General features: G+C 52.4%; 1 protein-coding gene across 5 annotated transcripts in view; it reads left to right on the top strand.

Annotated features, from left to right (window-relative positions):
* Window positions 1-17,803, top strand: part of usp24 (ubiquitin specific peptidase 24) — a 44,925-nt gene that overhangs the window by 25,385 nt on the left and 1,737 nt on the right. For 3 of the 5 annotated variants that reach the window (XM_077017036.1, XM_077017039.1, XM_077017040.1), the window contains 31 exons: window positions 33-141; window positions 1,903-2,061; window positions 3,437-3,534; window positions 3,689-3,784; window positions 3,916-4,144; window positions 4,304-4,466; window positions 4,592-4,747; window positions 4,850-4,920; window positions 5,030-5,190; window positions 5,453-5,514; window positions 6,320-6,511; window positions 6,744-6,858; window positions 7,044-7,188; window positions 7,387-7,506; window positions 7,915-8,040; window positions 8,150-8,248; window positions 8,520-8,602; window positions 11,517-11,658; window positions 11,894-12,013; window positions 12,139-12,359; window positions 12,850-12,974; window positions 13,130-13,271; window positions 13,361-13,511; window positions 13,752-13,847; window positions 13,939-14,042; window positions 14,157-14,270; window positions 15,216-15,423; window positions 16,004-16,093; window positions 17,062-17,170; window positions 17,386-17,504; window positions 17,631-17,744. In XM_077017036.1, the coding sequence (XP_076873151.1) occupies window positions 33-141; window positions 1,903-2,061; window positions 3,437-3,534; window positions 3,689-3,784; window positions 3,916-4,144; window positions 4,304-4,466; window positions 4,592-4,747; window positions 4,850-4,920; window positions 5,030-5,190; window positions 5,453-5,514; window positions 6,320-6,511; window positions 6,744-6,858; window positions 7,044-7,188; window positions 7,387-7,506; window positions 7,915-8,040; window positions 8,150-8,248; window positions 8,520-8,602; window positions 11,517-11,658; window positions 11,894-12,013; window positions 12,139-12,359; window positions 12,850-12,974; window positions 13,130-13,271; window positions 13,361-13,511; window positions 13,752-13,847; window positions 13,939-14,042; window positions 14,157-14,270; window positions 15,216-15,423; window positions 16,004-16,093; window positions 17,062-17,170; window positions 17,386-17,504; window positions 17,631-17,744 (4,039 nt within the window). The remainder of the gene's footprint in view (window positions 1-32; window positions 142-1,902; window positions 2,062-3,436; window positions 3,535-3,688; window positions 3,785-3,915; window positions 4,145-4,303; window positions 4,467-4,591; window positions 4,748-4,849; window positions 4,921-5,029; window positions 5,191-5,452; window positions 5,515-6,319; window positions 6,512-6,743; window positions 6,859-7,043; window positions 7,189-7,386; window positions 7,507-7,914; window positions 8,041-8,149; window positions 8,249-8,519; window positions 8,603-11,516; window positions 11,659-11,893; window positions 12,014-12,138; window positions 12,360-12,849; window positions 12,975-13,129; window positions 13,272-13,360; window positions 13,512-13,751; window positions 13,848-13,938; window positions 14,043-14,156; window positions 14,271-15,215; window positions 15,424-16,003; window positions 16,094-17,061; window positions 17,171-17,385; window positions 17,505-17,630; window positions 17,745-17,803) is intronic. The other 2 variants (XM_077017038.1, XM_077017037.1) reach the window with 2 other exon arrangements.

The following is a 17,803-nucleotide window of genomic DNA, read 5'->3' as shown; positions in this document are numbered from 1 at the left end:
TGTGTGTGTGTGTGTGTGTGTGTGTGTTACAGAATAACCCTGCGCGTGAGGAAGCTCTTACTCCTCATCCCCACTGATCCAGAGGTGCAGGATGCCCTGGACAACTTTGTGCCAAAAGAGTCGAGCGTGTGGAGTCACCAGGTACCACCGAGAACACGACACGCCCCGACACCCCAGCACACTCCAACACACCCCAACACCCCAGCACACTCCAACACACCCCAACACCCCAGCACACTCCACCACGCCCCAACACACCCCAGCACACTCCACCACGCCCCAACACACCCCAGCACACTCCACCACGCCCCACCACACCCCACCACGCCCCACCACTCCCCACCACGCCCCACCACTCCCCACCACGCCCCAACACACTCCACCACGCCCCAACACACTCCACCACGCCCCAACACACTCCACCACGCCCCAACACTCCCCAACACACTCCACCACACCCCAGCACACTCCACCACGCCCCAACACTCCCCAACACTCCCCAACACCCCAGCACACTCCACCACGCTCCAACACACCCCAGCACACTCCACCACGCTCCAACACACCCCAGCACACTCCACCACGCTCCAACACACCCCAGCACACTCCACCACGCTCCAACACACCCCAGCACACTCCACCACGCTCCAACACTCCCCAACACCCCAGCACACTCCACCACGCTCCAACACTCCCCAACACCCCAGCACACTCCACCATGCCCCAACACTCCCCAACACCCCAGCACACTCCCCAACACCCCAGCACACTCCCCAACACCCCAGCACACTCCACCACACCCCAGCACACTCCACCACGCCCCAACACTCCCCAACACCCCAGCACACTCCACCACGCCCCAACACACCCCAGCACACTCCACCACGCCCCAACACTCCCCAACACCCCAGCACACTCCCCAACACCCCAGCACACTCCACCACGCTCCAACACACCCCAGCACACTCCACCACGCCCCAACACTCCCCAACACCCCAGCACACTCCACCACGCCCCAACACTCCCCAACACCCCAGCACACTCCCCAACACCCCAGCACACTCCACCACACCCCAGCACACTCCACCACACCCCAACACTCCCCAACACCCCAGCACTCCCCAACACGCCCCAGCACACTCCACCACGCCCCAGCACACTCCACCACGCCCCAGCACACTCCACCACGCCCCAGCACACTCCACCACGCCCCAACACTCCCCACCACGCCCCAACACTCCCCACCACGCCCCAACACTCCCCACCACGCCCCAACACTCCCCACCACGCCCCAACACTCCCCACCACACCCCAGCACACTCCACCACACCCCAACACTCCAGCACACTCCACCACTCCCCAACACCCCAGCACACTCCACCACGCCCCAAGCCCTCTGGCCACGCCCCAAGCCCTCTGGCCACGCCCCAGCAGCTAGCGTTGTAGCGCCCCCACCAGCCTGCTGTGTTTCACCAGCTCAGACGTCCCGCCATGTACAGCTGGTAGTGTGTGTGGGACGGTGCGCCATATAGAGCTGAAACAACACCGCGTGACTCATGGCACATGGGACACACACGCGCACACACAAGCACACACACACACAGACACACTGTGTTTATCAGACTGATACAGACCAGTGTGAGAGAACAGTATGTGCTAACACCCTTCCCTCCCCCTCTCTCTCACTCCTCCTCTCTCACCTTTTTCTTTGTGTGTGCATGTGTGTGTGCACCCGTGCGCGTTTGCCCCTTCGTGTGTGTGCGCGCCTGCTCCTGTGTGTGTTCCTGTGTGCGTTTGTGTTGCCGTTCCTGTGTGCGTGTGCACGTCCCCGTGTGTGCATGTGCGTGTGTGTGTGTGTGCGCACTTCCACACGTGTGTACATGCGTGCGTGTGTGTGTGTAGAAAACTCTCTTCACCTTGGGTTCTGGCTCTCAGGCCTCCAAGTCGCCATCTCTGTCCAGCAAGCAGCATCATCAGCAGAGCGCGGCGTCCATCCTGGAGTCTCTGTTCCGCTCCTCCGCCCCGGGCATGTCCACCTTCAGAGTGCTGTACAACCTGGAGGTACACCCTCACCTACACCCTCACCTACACCCACACCTACACCCACACCTACACCCACACCCTCACCTACACCCACACCCTCACCTACCCCCTCACCCTCACCTACCCCCTCACCCACACCTACACCCTCACCTACACCTACACCCTCACCTACACCCTCACCTACACCTACCCCCTCACCCACACCCTCACCCACACCCTCACCTACACCTACACCCTCACCTACACCCACACCCACACCTACACCCACACCTACACCCTCACCTACACCCTCACCCTCACCTACACCCTCACCCTCACCTACACCCTCACCTACACCTACACCCTCACCTACACCTACACCCTCACCTACACCTACACCCTCACCTACACCCTCACCTACACCTACACCCTCACCTACACCCTCACCTACACCTACACCCTCACCTACATCCTCACCTACATCCACACCTACACCCACACCCTCACCTACATCCACACCTACACCCTCACCCACACCCTCACCTACATCCACACCTACACCCTCACCTACACCTACACCCTCACCTACACCCTCACCTACACCTACACCCTCACCTACATCCACACCCACACCCTCACCTACACCCTCACCCACACCCTCACCCACACCCTCACCTACATCCACACCTACACCCTCACCTACACCCTCACCTACACCCACACCTACACCCACACCTACACCCACACCTACACCCACACCTACACCCACACCTACACCCACACCCTCACCCACACCCTCACCTACACCCACACCCACACCTACACCCACACCTTCACCCTCACCCACACCTACACCCACACCCTCACCTACATCCACACCTACACCCTCACCTACATCCACACCTACACCCTCACCTACATCCACACCTACACCCACACCCTCACCCACACCCTCACCTACACCCTCACCTACACATACACCCTCACCTACATCCACACCCTCACCTACACCCACACCCTCACCTACATCCACACCCACACCCTCACCCACACCCTCACCCACACCCTCACCTACACCCTCACCTACACCCTCACCTACACCCTCACCTACACCCTCACCCACACCCTCACCTACACCCTCACCCACATCCACACCCACACCCTCACCCACACCCTCACCTACACCCTCACCTACACCCTCACCTACACCCTCACCCACACCCTCACCTACACCCACACCCTCACCTACACCCTCACCTACACCCTCACCCACACCCTCACCTACACCTACACCCTCGTGCTGTGTCAGGATGCCTGAACATGTAATCTTGCTGCCACTTTATAATTCTAAGACAGACACACTAAAGGAACAGATTCCTGTCTCACATGCATCTCCAACTCTGTGGTCTCACAGGTGTTGAGCTCCAAACTGATGCCTACCTCTGATGATGAGATGGCAAAGACCAGCGTAAAGTCCTTCTGTGAGAACTTCCTCAAAGCCGGAGGTCTGAGGTAACGTCTCACTCTGCCTCTTGTACACTCATTCTGCCACTCAGGACCGAATACGAAACACTAAATCAGTCTGTGGTTTGGTGCCACATCTCTTTTGAAGCCGTTCCTGCCAGTGATTGTGTGTGTGTGTGTCTGTGTGCTTGTGTGTGGTCAGTCTGGTAGTTAATGTCATGCAGAGAGACTCTATCCCCTCTGAGGTGGACTACGAGACCAGGCAGGGTGTTTACTCCATCTGCCTACAACTTGCCAGGTATATTTTCAAAATTCTCTCTCCTTTTTCAGTTTTTTCCCCTCAGTAATTGAACTCAAATTGAAGGGTACCTTCGACGTATAATCAAACCGTGAATTCTGTAATGGGGCCCGCGCCTCTGGCTCCTGCAGGTTCCTGCTGGTAGGGCAGACCATGCCGAGTGTCCTGGACGAGGAGCTGAGCAGGGACGGCGTGGACACCCTGTCCTCGCGGCCCTTCCGCAACGCCAGCAGGCAGAGCGGACGCCAGCTCTCGCTCTGCGGGACCCCGGAGAAGTCCTCCTACAGGCAGATGTCCATGTCGGACAGGTCCTCCATCAGGGTGGAGGAGATCATTCCTGCAGCGCGCGTGGCCATCCAGGTGCGTAACCACGCGTGCGCCCACGTGCGCCTCACCGCCTCTTCCCGCGTGTTTCGCGCCGATCGCTGCCAAGAGAATCCTGATTGTCTCACTGAGCGATTATTATTGTCTCCCCACCGTGTTGTTTCTGCTGTTGCCATGGCATCGCCATGGTAATAGACAATGGAGGTTGGGGACTTCACTTCCACTGTGGCCTGTTTCATGCGACTCACCTGGGCTGCCGCTGCCGGTCGATTGGACCTCGTGGGAAGCAGTCAGCCAATCAGAGAGAGCACCAACTCGCTTTTGCCTCTTGGGGTCCGTAACAGGGTCAGCAGCACAGGTGAGAGGTGCAGTCCTGGACACCTCGCATGATTGTGGACGGTAGCTGCCCTCTGGAGGCGGTCTGCACCTGTTGTTATTCATTGAAAGGCCATATGTAGCTGTGTCTCCCTCTATGGGCCACAGGCAGTAACTGCAGCTCCAGCAGTGAGGGAGAGGCCACCACGCTGCAGGCTGGGATTTGTGTGAAGCAGCAGAGTGTGTCGATTAAGGACACAATCATCGCCCGGGAAGCTCTGTCCCTGCTGGTCACCTGTCTGCAGCTCCGCTGCCAGCAGCTCTGTAAGAGAACACACACACACACACACACACACACTAGGTGTATCTAGGTACATTCATATGCAGCAGTGTGGTTTTGAACCCAGTTCCTCTGTCCCCCCACAGCCTCTTTCTATAACCTTCCCTGTGTGAGTGACTTTATCATCGACATCCTGCTGGGATCTCCCAGTGGAGAGGTCAGTGGGGTTATTTTGCTTCCTTCTACCACACATGACATGACGTGTGTGACGGGTTCTAATCGGGCTTTCACGGGCTTCACTGGGCTTCCTGTTTGCTGCCGGGCAGATCCGGCGCGTGGCCTGCGACCAGCTGTACACGCTCAGCCAGAGTGACACGTCCCCCTACCCGGAGGTACAGAAGCCCAACCTCTTCCTGCTCAACGTGGTCCTGACCGCACAGCTCCCTCTCTGGTCCCCCACCAGCATCATGAGGGGCATTAACCAAAGGTTAACCAACCTCTAAACACACACACACACACACACACACACACACACACTACTCTCCTACATATTACTGCTATACAAGACCAACACGAGCATTATGTAGACTACATTCTACTGAAGACCGTATCACTTATCCCAACAGCTGTTAGATATGTTAGTTATGTGATATCCTTGACCACGTTATCACTTTAGCTCTTCTCTAACGTAGACCCTTCCTGCCAGACAGTGACACTGGGACTGACCTGCTGGGTCTTTGTCTCTCCAGGTTGCTCTCGCAGTGCACGGAGTATTTCGACCTGCGGTGCCAGCTCCTGGACGACCTGACCAGTAAGAACACTCTGGCCGCTTGCGTCCAGATTTCTTTCACTCGTCCATTAAGCGATCGTTGGGAATGCGGTATACTGACACATCTCGAAAATATTTAGTTTGAATTCAGGGTGTAGGATAAAGACCTGAGAGGAATTGGATTGTTACAAGAGAGTTTTTGCACATAATAAACCACTCTCCCGTAACACTCATACTAACGCACTCTGCCGGGTAACACTCGTACTAAGGCACTCTCCCAGGTAACACTCGTACTAAGGCACTCTCCCAGGTAACACTCGTACTAAGGCACTCTCCCAGGTAACACTCGTACTAAGGCACTCTCCCTGGTAACACTCGTACTTAGGCACTCTCCCGGGTAACACTCGTACTTAGGCACTCTCCCGGGTAACACTCGTACTAAGGCACTCTCCCGGGTAACACTCGTACTAAGGCACTCTCCCGGGTAACACTCGTACTAACGCACTCTCCCGGGTAACACTCGTACTAACGCACTCTCCCGGGTAACACTCGTACTTAGGCACTCTCCCGGGTAACACTCGTACTAAGGCACTCTCCCGGGTAACACTCGTACTAAGGCACTCTCCCGGGTAACACTCGTACTTAGGCACTCTCCCGGGTAACACTCGTACTAACGCACTCTCCCGGGTAACACTCGTACTAAGGCACTCTCCCGGGTAACACTCGTACTAACACACTCTCCCGTAACCCTCATCGTCATCTCCAGAGCGTTCACTCCAGCCTGTGCCTCAAGTCCAAGCTCTTCTCAGCATACACGGGCGTTTAAGGGCTGTGCGTCTGTTCGCAGGCACGGAGATGGAGCAGCTGAAGCTCAGTCCGGCCGCCATGCTGGAGGACGAGATCAGCTGGCTGGACAACTTTGAGCCCACGTGGACCAGCGAGCTCGAGACCAGCGAGGCCGACAACATCCTGCAGGCGGGTCACCTGCGCCTCATTAAGACGCTGCTCTCCCTCTGCGGCAGTGAAAAGGAGCAGTTCGGTCAGTCATGCACACACACACACACACACACACACACACACGCTAATATAAGTTGCGCTCTCTCTCAAATACACACCTCGTTCACATGCGTACACACACAGCCACCGATGCGTGCACACGCGGTCGCTCATGCGTTCGGCCTGACAGATGTCTCTAATCATCAGCGTGTTACCCGTGACTTTGACTGCACACGGCTTCTTATGGGTCCATGTTTGTTTGTTTGTCTTCCCAGGCCCCTCCCTCATCCAGCAACTGCTGGACGACTTCCTGTTTCGGGCGTCACGCATTATCCTCAACAGCAACAACCCCTCCATCACTACGGCTCCTCTGCACGACTTCCACCCAAAGTGAGTCACCTCTAGTTGGTCAGAAGGTGCACATCATCTCCTTTTTTGACAAGCCAGGCCTGGGAAACGTAACCAGATTTTCCCACGAATTTAGAAGACCCCTATATATTCACTCTCACCACCACACACAGCTCCGCGAGGTACGACGTACGTGCTAATTCACACACACACACTCCGTCTGTCAGGTGCAGCACTGTGAGCAGTCGCTTGGCAGCGTATGAGGTGCTGGTGATGTTGGCGGACAGCTCCCTCACCAACCTGCAGCTCATCACCCGCGAGCTGCTGTCCCTACACCACCAGGCCGACCCCTCCCTCACCAAGGAGTTCGACGTGAGTTCACCTGCACTGCCAGCACGTCTAATGAGGCGGCAATACTTGTATTATAGATATATATTTAGACTGAGCTACATTATCTCGTGTGTGTGTGTGTGTGTGTGTGTGTGTGTGTGTGTGTGTGTGTGTGTGTGTGTGTGTGTGTGTGTGTGTGTGTGTGTGTGTGTGTGTGTGTGTGTGTGTGTGTGTCCTCAGTTCCTCCCCCCAGTGGACAGTCGCTCTGTGTCTGGGTTCGTGGGGCTGAAGAACGGAGGGGCTACCTGCTACATGAACGCCGTCTTCCAGCAACTCTACATGCAGCCTGGCCTGCCTGAGGTGTGTGTGCGCACACAGGCGTATTGCGGCCAGCACGTATGCTGCTGCAGTAGACTACCTGCAGATTCTACTGTTTCACTGATTTCATTTACTCCATCCATGAAGATATCTCAAAGTTAAAATTGCTTTATTTTCACTTTGCTTGATTTTAAACTGAATTTTAGATAGATGTGAACACCATTGTTTGTTGATTATGTAGTTATCTTGTTGGGTCTTCATAGCCAGAAGATGGCGCTAGATACCACAGGTTTTCATGCCCATGTTAAAGAGAAAAGCGCTGTACAGTGTATGCTGCTCCTATGAATAAAACAGGGTGTTTGTTATTGGGCAGTTTTTAATGGTCAGTCCTGCAGGTTTATTCCATGTTAAAGGCACGTATCTGAAAGGGTTTCTTCATGCATGCGTCAGGCCATCCTGTCAATAGAAGACGACACTGAGAACCCGGAGGAGAGTGTGTTCTGCCAGGTCCAGTCGCTGTTCGGACACCTGATGGAGAGCAAGCTGCAGTACTACGTCCCCGAGAACTTCTGGAAGGTTCCGCATCCTCCCCCTTACGATTCACGCTGAGCTGCATGTGCTCACAGGAGAAACAGGCTCATGAGGCATAAAAACAGAACTGACGTATAGCCTGGTGTGTGTGCAGATCTTTAAGATGTGGAATAAGGAGCTGTATGTACGAGAACAGCAGGATGCGTACGAGTTCTTCACTAGTCTGGTGGACCAGTTAGATGAGCATCTGAAGGTATTGCACACACACTCACACACACCATCCATGCTGAAGTGTGTAAGCCTGTTTTTGAGCAGCATATGCTGATGCCATTGGCTTAAAAGTCTCAGTGTGTTGATGCGCTGCTTGTTTTCAAATCTTTCACAGTCATCGTGAACTTGTTTCCATTGGGCCTTATCAGTCTCTGGAAAAACATCCCGTACTCACCCATACATGTGTTAACAGGGGCCGTGCTTGGGGTTTTGGTACAAGGTTATACCATAAAATGTGTTTGTCTTTGATTCAGAAAATTGGGAGGGAACAGATCTTCAAGAATACATTCCAGGGCATTTTCTCAGACCAGAAGATATGCAAAGACTGCCCCCACAGGTCAGTAATGCCTCCTACAAGAACAGGAGTCTTCCCTTAAACTACACCGTAACATCTGGAACAGGAGTCTTCCCTTAATCTACACAGTAACATCTAGAACAGGAGTATTCCCTTAAACTACACAGTAACATCTAGAGCAGGAGTCTTACCTTAATCTACACAGTAACATCTAGAATAGGAGTATTCCCTTAAACTACACAGTAACATCTAGAGCAGGAGTCTTACCTTAATCTACACAGTAACATCTAGAACATGAGTCTTCCCTTAATCTACACAGTAACATCTAGAATAGGAGTCTTCCCTTAATCTACACAGTAACATCTAGAGCAGGAGTCTTCCCTTAAACTACACAGTAACATCTAGAACAGGAGTCTTCCCTTAATCTACACAGTAACATCTAGAACAGGAGTCTTCCCTTAATCTACACAGTAACATCTAGAACAGGAGTCTTCCCTTAATCTACACAGTAACATCTAGAACAGGAGTCTTCCCTTAATCTACACAGAAACATCTAGAACAGGAGTCTTCCCTTAATCTACACACTAACATCTAGAGCAGGAGTCTTCCCTTAAACTACACAGTAATATCTGGAACAGGAGTCTTCCCTTAATCTACACAGTAACATCTAGAATAGGAGTCTTCCCTTAATCTACACAGTAACATCTAGAGCAGGAGTCTTCCCTTAAACTACACAGTAACATCTAGAACAGGAGTCTTCCCTTAATCTACACAGTAACATCTAGAATAGGAGTCTTCCCTTAATCTACACAGTAACATCTAGAACAGGAGTCTTCCCTTAATCTACACAGTAACATCTAGAATAGGAGTCTTCCCTTAATCTACACAGTAACATCTAGAACAGGAGTCTTCCCTTAATCTACACAGTAACATCTAGAATAGGAGTCTTCCCTTAATCTACACAGTAACATCTAGAACAGGAGTCTTCCCTTAAACTACACAGTAACATCTAGAACAGGAGTCTTCCCTTAAACTACACAGTAACATCTAGAACAGGAGTCTTCCCTTAATCTACACAGTAACATCTAGAATAGGAGTCTTCCCTTAATCTACACAGTAACATCTAGAGCAGGAGTCTTCCCTTAAATTACACAGTAACATCTAGAACAGGAGTCTTCCCTTAAACTACACAGTAACATCTAGAACTGGAGTCTTCCCTTAAACTACACACTAACATCTAGAACAGGAGTCTTCCCTTAAACTACACAGTAACATCTGGAACAGGAGTCTTCCCTTAAACTACACAGTAACATCTGGAACAGGAGTCTTCCCTTAATCTACACAGTAACATCTAGAACAGGAGTCTTCCCTTAAACTACACAGTAACATCTAGAGCAGGAGTCTTCCCTTAAACTACACAGTAACATCTAGAACAGGAGTCTTCCCTTAATCTACACAGTAATATCTAGAGCAGGAGTCTTACCTTAATCTACACAGTAACATCTAGAACAGGAGTCTTCCCTTAAACTACACAGTAACATCTAGAACAGGAGTCTTCCCTTAAACTACACACTAACATCTAGAGCAGGAGTCTTCCCTTAATCTACACAGTAACATCTAGAATAGGAGTCTTCCCTTAATCTACACAGTAACATCTAGAACAGGAGTCTTCCCTTAATCTACACAGTAACATCTAGAATAGGAGTATTCCCTTAATCTACACAGTAACATCTAGAACAGGAGTCTTCCCTTAAACTACACAGTAACATCTAGAACAGGAGTCTTCCCTTAAACTACACAGTAACATCTAGAACAGGAGTCTTCCCTTAAACTACATACTAACATCTAGAACAGGAGTCTTCCCTTAATCTACACAGTAACATCTAGAACAGGAGTCTTCCCTTAATCTACACAGTAACATCTAGAACATGAGTCTTCCCTTAAACTACACAGTAACATCTAGAACAGGAGTCTTCCCTTAAACTACACAGTAACATCTAGAACAGGAGTCTTCCCTTAAACTACACAGTAACATCTAGAACAGGAGTCTTCCCTTAAACTACACAGTAACATCTAGAACAGGAGTCTTCCCTTAAACTACACAGTAACATCTAGAACAGGAGTCTTCCCTTAAACTACACAGTAACATCTAGAACAGGAGTCTTCCCTTAAACTACACACTAACATCTAGAACAGGAGTCTTCCCTTAATCTACACAGTAACATCTAGAACAGGAGTCTTCCCTTAATCTACACAGTAACATCTAGAGCAGGAGTCTTCCCTTAAACTACACAGTAACATCTAGAACAGGAGTCTTCCCTTAATCTACACAGTAATATCTAGAGCAGGAGTCTTACCTTAATCTACACAGTAACATCTAGAACAGGAGTCTTCCCTTAAACTACACAGTAACATCTAGAACAGGAGTCTTCCCTTAAACTACACACTAACATCTAGAGCAGGAGTCTTCCCTTAAACTACACAGTAACATCTAGAGCAGGAGTCTTCCCTTAAACTACACACTAACATCTAGAGCAGGAGTCTTCCCTTAAACTACACAGTAACATCTAGAACAGGAGTCTTTCCTTAAACTATACAGTAATATCTAGAGCAGGAGTCTCCCCATAAACTACACAGTAACATCTAGAGCAGGAGTCTTCCCTTAAACTTCACAGTAACATCTAGAGCAGGAGTCTTCCCTTAAACTACACAGTAACATCTAGAGCAGGAGTCTTCCCTTAAACTACACAGTAACATCTAGAGCCTTAAACTATGTATTCATCTCTAGCAGAGCAGTATCCTCACGTTTAAACTTTCCTAAAACTGCTGTAAATTTTAAGCACTCATAAACAGTTCATCATTTGTAGTTTAATTACCAATCTTTTCTGTCCCTGATCTTTTATTTTGGTCTTTTTATTGTGAGTGCATAAAGTGTCGTTATCTTGCTTTATTGCAGGTATGAACGAGAAGAGACCTTCATGGCCCTGAACCTGGGGGTGACCTCGTGTCAGAGTCTGGAGATTTCCCTGGATCAGTTTGTCCGAGGCGAAGTTCTGGAGGGCAGCAATGCTTACTACTGTGAGAAGTGCAAAGAAAAGGTCTGTGTGTTCTGCGCACATTGTACTACATGCATGTGCTATAGGGCTCCATGAATGAAACTGGCCTTAGTCTGTGTGCTTTTATAATGTCCAGGTGTTTCTTCTCCGACTGTGGAACACCTTTGTGTATGTGAATGATTTGTGGAGGGTCTCCTTTGTGCTGTGGGGGTCCTGGTGTCCTGACTGCTGTGTGCTGGTGTTGATGGTGTGTGTGTGTGTGGTGCGTGTTGTACAGAGGACCACGGTGAAGCGCACCTGTATCAAATCTCTGCCCAGCGTGCTGGTCATCCACCTGATGCGTTTCGGCTTCGACTGGGAGAGTGGTCGCTCCATCAAGTACGACGAGCAGATACGGGTAAGGCACTCCGGTTCGGGACCTCCCTGAAGAGCCCTGCCAGTGTTGCGGGACATTTGGCAGCGTCCCCGTGTTCCCGCTGCTGTGCTCAGAGCCGTGTTAGAGTTTGGCTTCCCTCCCGCCAGTTCCCCTGGGTGTTGAACATGGAGCCGTACACGGTGTCGGGCATGGCCCGCCAGGACTCCAGCACCGACCACGGCGAGAACGGCCGGGGGGCGGAGCCGGGGGCGGGGGGGTCGCCCCGTAAGAAGGTCACCATCTCGGAGAACTACGAACTGGTGGGAGTGGTGGTGCATAGTGGCCAGGCTCACGCAGGCCACTACTACTCCTTCATCAAAGACCGCAGGTCAGTGTGTGTGTGTGTGTGTGTGTGTGGGTGTGTATGAGACTTCCTAATACTCCATATACTTTAGGATTATTACTCATATGTACCAAATGCCTTTAGTATGCTGACAACCACATTTTAACCAGCCAAATTTTTTTCTGGCCTCTAAAGCTGCTTGTGTGGGGGGGAGGGTGTGTGGATGAGGGTGTGTCAGGGCGGTATAGTTGCTGTGTGGGGGGGGTGTGGGTGTGTTAGGGCGGTATAGTTGCTGGGGGGGGGGGGGGATGTGGGTGTGTTAGGGCGGTATAGTGGGGGGGGGGCTGTGACTGTGTTTTGACCCAGTGCCTTTTCAATAGCACCTCTCACATGCTCTGAGAGCTTAAACGGGTCCAGATGCCTGGCACCGCTGCACCTTTGCAAACTGGAGCAGCCGTCTGGGGAATGTAGGAATGTACTGACAGGAACTCCAGCTAAGCAGGCCTGTCCACTCCTCTCTCACGCTCCCGTCTAGGGGCAGCTGGCGTGGCCGGTGGTACAAGTTCAACGATAACGTCGTGGAGGAGTTCGACATGAACGACGAGACTCTCGAGTACGAGTGTTTCGGCGGAGAGTACAGACCCAAAGTCTATGATCAGTGTAGGTCTCACTCGTTTCTCTTGCCTCTCCCCTTTTCTGTTCTCCATCTCGTCACTTCTGACCAGTCTCTGATAAGAGCCTGTCCAAGTTCTAGGGGTGTGGATACAAATAACATCGTGCAAATCAAACGTATAGTAAGCACCGTTTCCCTGCAGCGAACCCGTACCCGGACATGCGGAGACGCTACTGGAACGCCTACATGCTCTTCTACCAGAGGATCAGTGACCAGAACTCCCCGGTTCTGCCCAAGAAGAGTCGTGTGAGTGTGATGAGGCAAGAAGCAGAGGACCTGTCCCTGTGAGTCATAAGCCCCGCCCCCTCCTCCCTTTGACCTTCTCTTGCCCTGTCCTTCTCTCCTTGATGTCCCTCACACCTCTGGTTCTCAGGTCGGCACCTTCCTCCCCCGAGATCTCCCCCCAGTCGTCTCCCAGACCTCCCAGGGCCAACAACGACCGCCTCACCCTGCTCACCCGCCTGGTCCGGAAGGGGGAGAAGAAAGGGCTGTTTGTGGAGAAGATGCCCGCCCGCATCTACCAGGTCAGGCTCCAGTGGACACTGGTCTGGGATCAGGCCCAATGCCGCATAATAACATCACACAACAATAATAGTAACAAGAAACATATTAATTTTAATAATAATCATCAAATGGTCAAATTCGTTATGACCAGATGGGCAGCATTTTGTTCGTTACTGTTATTGTGAATGCGGTGGGTTCTGTAAGCGTGCCTGGCCCACATCAGACGGTGTGGGTTCACGTTGTGCTGGTTTGGTTTGTAGATGGTGAGGGATGAGAACCTGAGGTTCATGAAGAACAGAGACGTCTACAACAGCGACTACTTTACCTTCACGCTGTCGCTGGCATCCGTCAACGCGGTGAGACCCCACCGCCCGTTTCTGCCCCCAGATCTCCGCCCCTAAATGCCCCGTGGGGAACTGAGCCCGCTTGTTTGTCCACCACATGCAGACCAAGCTGAAGCATCCGTGCTACCAGGCCATGGCCAGGACCAGCCTGGAGCTGGCAGTCCAGTTCCTCTTCCACACCTACCTGCGGACCAAGAAGAAGCTCAGGTAGGAGAGACCAGCAGAGGGCAGCAGAGAGCAGGCGCTGGAGCAACGAATGATCAGGTCATGACCTCCAGCCTCACTCTCGCACTCTTCCCCCCCCCCCCCCCCCCACCACAGAGTGGACACGGAGGAATGGATCGCAACAGTGGAGATGTTGTTGTCTAAGAGCAGTGAGGCGTGTCAGTGGATGGTCCAGTATCTGGTGGGTCCCGAGGGCAGAGAAATCATCAAGTGAGTTTGGAACCGGTTAGGGCACACACACTTACCTGCACACACACACTTACCTGCACACACTGGCCACACAAACGGATCCGTCATGATCTATGAAGGGTGCCAATGCCAAAGATACTCGGGCCCATGCAGACACGTGCACTGTGTAGGACTCCGGTCCCCCACCAAGGCCTGCATGCTTGTGGAGGTCTCAACACTAAATGGCCTTTTTTGTTTTTTTGCAATCTGATTGGCTAGGAGATCATGTGAACGAGGTCACATGGTCTCCCTAGCGATGGAATGTAAACCTCTGGTGGCGTAGATGTTCTGGGTGGGACGTGAGGGAGGCGTGTGGTGGAGTAGCGGGGGTGTTGCAGGGGCCGCCTTGAGGATTGGCTGGTTTGAGTGAAAGTGGGCGTGGCCTCGTATCACGCCACGGCATCGTCAAGGCCAGAGAATGTGCTGGCGTGCGAATGATCACAACACTTACCACTTCCGAACTCATCCAAAATACAGAGCTGATTTTCCACTCGAGAGGAGTGTGTGTGTGTGAGAGTGTGTGTGTGTGTGTGAGAGTGTGTGTGTGTGTGTGAGAGTGTGTGTGTGTGTGTGAGAGTGTGTGTGTACGCCTGCACCACATGTTTGTCAGATCGAACTGCTAGACCAGAACCAGAAGCGTTTGGATCTGTGGCATCATGAATGTTCATGTCATGTGGACCACAGATTGCTTCCTTTCAGAACTGTGTTCATTTGGCCTACATACTGCAACACTGTTCCAGCAAGTGTGTCCACTGTATATAGGGTGGCATTATATAAACAAATACACAATATGACCTAATTATGAATTATCATCACAGTGGTTATGTTCATCTTATCGATTCTTTGTCTGCATCTCTGTCCATCTGTGTGTGTGTGTGTGTGTGTGTGTGTGTGTGTGTGTGTGTGTGTGTGTGTGTGTGTGTGTAGGAACTGTCTGCTGGAGTGTAGTGTGCGGGAGGTGCGTGTGGTGGTGGCGTCGGTTCTGGAGAAGACCCTGGAGAGTGCGCTGTCCTTCCAGGCGCCCTCACTGGACCGGCTCCTGGACATGCTCCTGTCCCTGCTGGACAAGGACGTCCCGGAGAACTGCAAGAACTGCTCACAGTACTTCAGCCTGTTCAGCAACTTCACCCAGAGGGTGAGGGACAGGGATGGCTGGAGACAGACGGGGAGATGGACAGGACAAGACAGGGACGGGTGGAGACAGACGGGGAGATGGACAGGACAAGACAGGGACGGGTGGAGACAGACGGGGAGATGGACAGGACAAGACAGGGACGGGTGGAGATAGACGGGGAGATGGACAGGACAAGACAGGGACGGGTGGAGATAGACGGGGAGATGGACAGGACAAGACAGGGATGGGTGGAGACAGACGGGGAGATGGACAGGACAAGACAGGGACGGGTGGAGACAGACGGGGAGATGGACAGGACAAGACAGGGATGGGTGGAGACAGACGGGGAGATGGACAGGACAAGACAGGGACGGGTGGAGACAGACGGGGAGATGGACAGGACAAGACAGGGATGGGGAGAGAACTGAACTGAAACAGGGTCAAAAGCACTATTGCAAAATCTGCATAGCATTTTCTATTATGTGTTAGGAGGTGTATTTCTGCATTTACCTGAGTGTGTGTGTGTGTGTGTGTGTGTGTGTGTGTGTGTGTGTGTGTGTGTGTGTGTGTGTGTGTGTGTACACATGCATGTCTGTTTCAGGGATTGGGGCCTTGCCAGTTGTTGCTAAAACATTCTGCTTATCGGAGGATGCTCATCTTTCTGTTGGGGCCCAACCGACAGAACAATCAGGTATGATGGAACAAACCCCGTCACCTCTCAGATCAGATGGTGGCCTCCTGCACCTCTCAGATCAGATGGTGGCCTCCTGCACCTCTCAGATCAGATGGTGGCCTCCTGCACCTCTCAGATCAGATGGTGGCCTCCTGCACCTCTCAGATCAGATGGTGGCCTCCTGCACCTCTCAGATCAGATGGTGGCCTCCTGCACCTCTCAGATCAGATGGTGGCCTCCTGCACCTCTCAGATCAGATGGTGGCCTCCTGCACCTCTCAGATCAGATGGTGGCCTCCTGCACCTCTCAGATCAGATGGTGACCTCCTGCACCTCTCAGATCAGATGGTGGCCTCCTGCACCTCTCAGATCAGATGGTGGCCTCCTGCACCTCTCAGATCAGATGGTGGCCTCCTGCACCTCTCAGATCAGATGGTGACCTCCTGCACCTCTCAGATCAGATGGTGACCTCCTGCACCTCTCAGATCAGATGGTGGCCTCCTGCACCTCTCAGATCAGATGGTGGCCTCCTGCACCTCTCAGATCAGATGGTGGCCTCCTGCACCTCTCAGATCAGATGGTGGCCTCCTGCACCTCTCAGATCAGATGGTGACCTCCTGCACCTCTCAGATCAGATGGTGGCCTCCTGCACCTCTCAGATCAGATGGTGGCCTCCTGCACCTCTCAGATCAGATGGTGGCCTCCTGCACCTCTCAGATCAGATGGTGGCCTCCTGCACCTCTCAGATCAGATGGTGGCCTCCTGCACCTCTCAGATCAAGTCCTGTTGGAAACAGACACCCTGCCCTGGTAGTAACTGGGGGGGTTGGTGTAGGCCGTGCTGTGAAGTCTTAAGCTTCTTCAGGTGTTTTGCAGCTGTATTCCCGTATTTCACACGGGCCCCTTTAACTCCTGCGATAGTGGCAGTGCCTTGTTCCTGAGATTAAAGGAGGGGTTTATTTGTCCAAACCACCCCACCCCCTTTCAGAACCGCCGCTGGAATTCTGCTCAGGCTCGTGAGTTCCTCCACCTGCACAACACGCTGGCTCTGGTGGTACTGCACACAGATCTCACGTCTCAGAGGACAGAGGGTGAGGGTGAGTGTGTGTGTGTGTGTGTGTGTGTGTGTGTGTGTGTGTGTTTTGTGTGTGTGTGTACATACACACATGTATTCATACATATATGCATAAACTTCTCAAAATATCCAGTTATGGTAGAAGTGACTTCCTGGGTGCTCCCAGGATTCCTTAATCAGTTGCACTGACTGTGTTCCATGTTCTCCTGTGGTCCATGTTCTCCTGTGGACCTGCAGCTCCTGGTGCCTTCAGACACAGGTCCTCTGGCCTCGTGTCCTCCTCCACTCTCCTATCACTCCACCCTGACATCCACACACTGCTCTTCAAACCTGAGGGACAGCCGTACCTGATGGAGGTAAACACATACACACGGACACACACACCCCAGTTTACTTAAAAAGAAGCCCACGGTGAAAGCCCGTGCTGAGAGGCAGACCCCAGTGAGCTCCTGCGTGTTCTGACCCGGCGCTGTCTCCTGCAGGTCATGTTTGCCATGCGAGAGCTCTCCGGCCCTCTGCCCTTCCTCATAGAGATGGTGACCTACTGCAGCTTCTGCAACGAGCCCTTCTCCCTCTCCGTGCTGCACCTGCTCAAGGTCAGACCTTCCTGTAGCTCCACCTGCAACACGGCCGCCCACACACTGCAGCACGCCCA

The sequence above is a fragment of the Brachyhypopomus gauderio genome, chromosome 9 (assembly GCF_052324685.1).
Source record: "Brachyhypopomus gauderio isolate BG-103 chromosome 9, BGAUD_0.2, whole genome shotgun sequence".
In the NCBI taxonomy this organism is placed as follows: domain Eukaryota; kingdom Metazoa; phylum Chordata; class Actinopteri; order Gymnotiformes; family Hypopomidae; genus Brachyhypopomus; species Brachyhypopomus gauderio.
The sequence above is the reverse complement of the archived record's forward strand: the minus strand, read 5'-3'. Positions and strand labels throughout refer to the sequence as shown.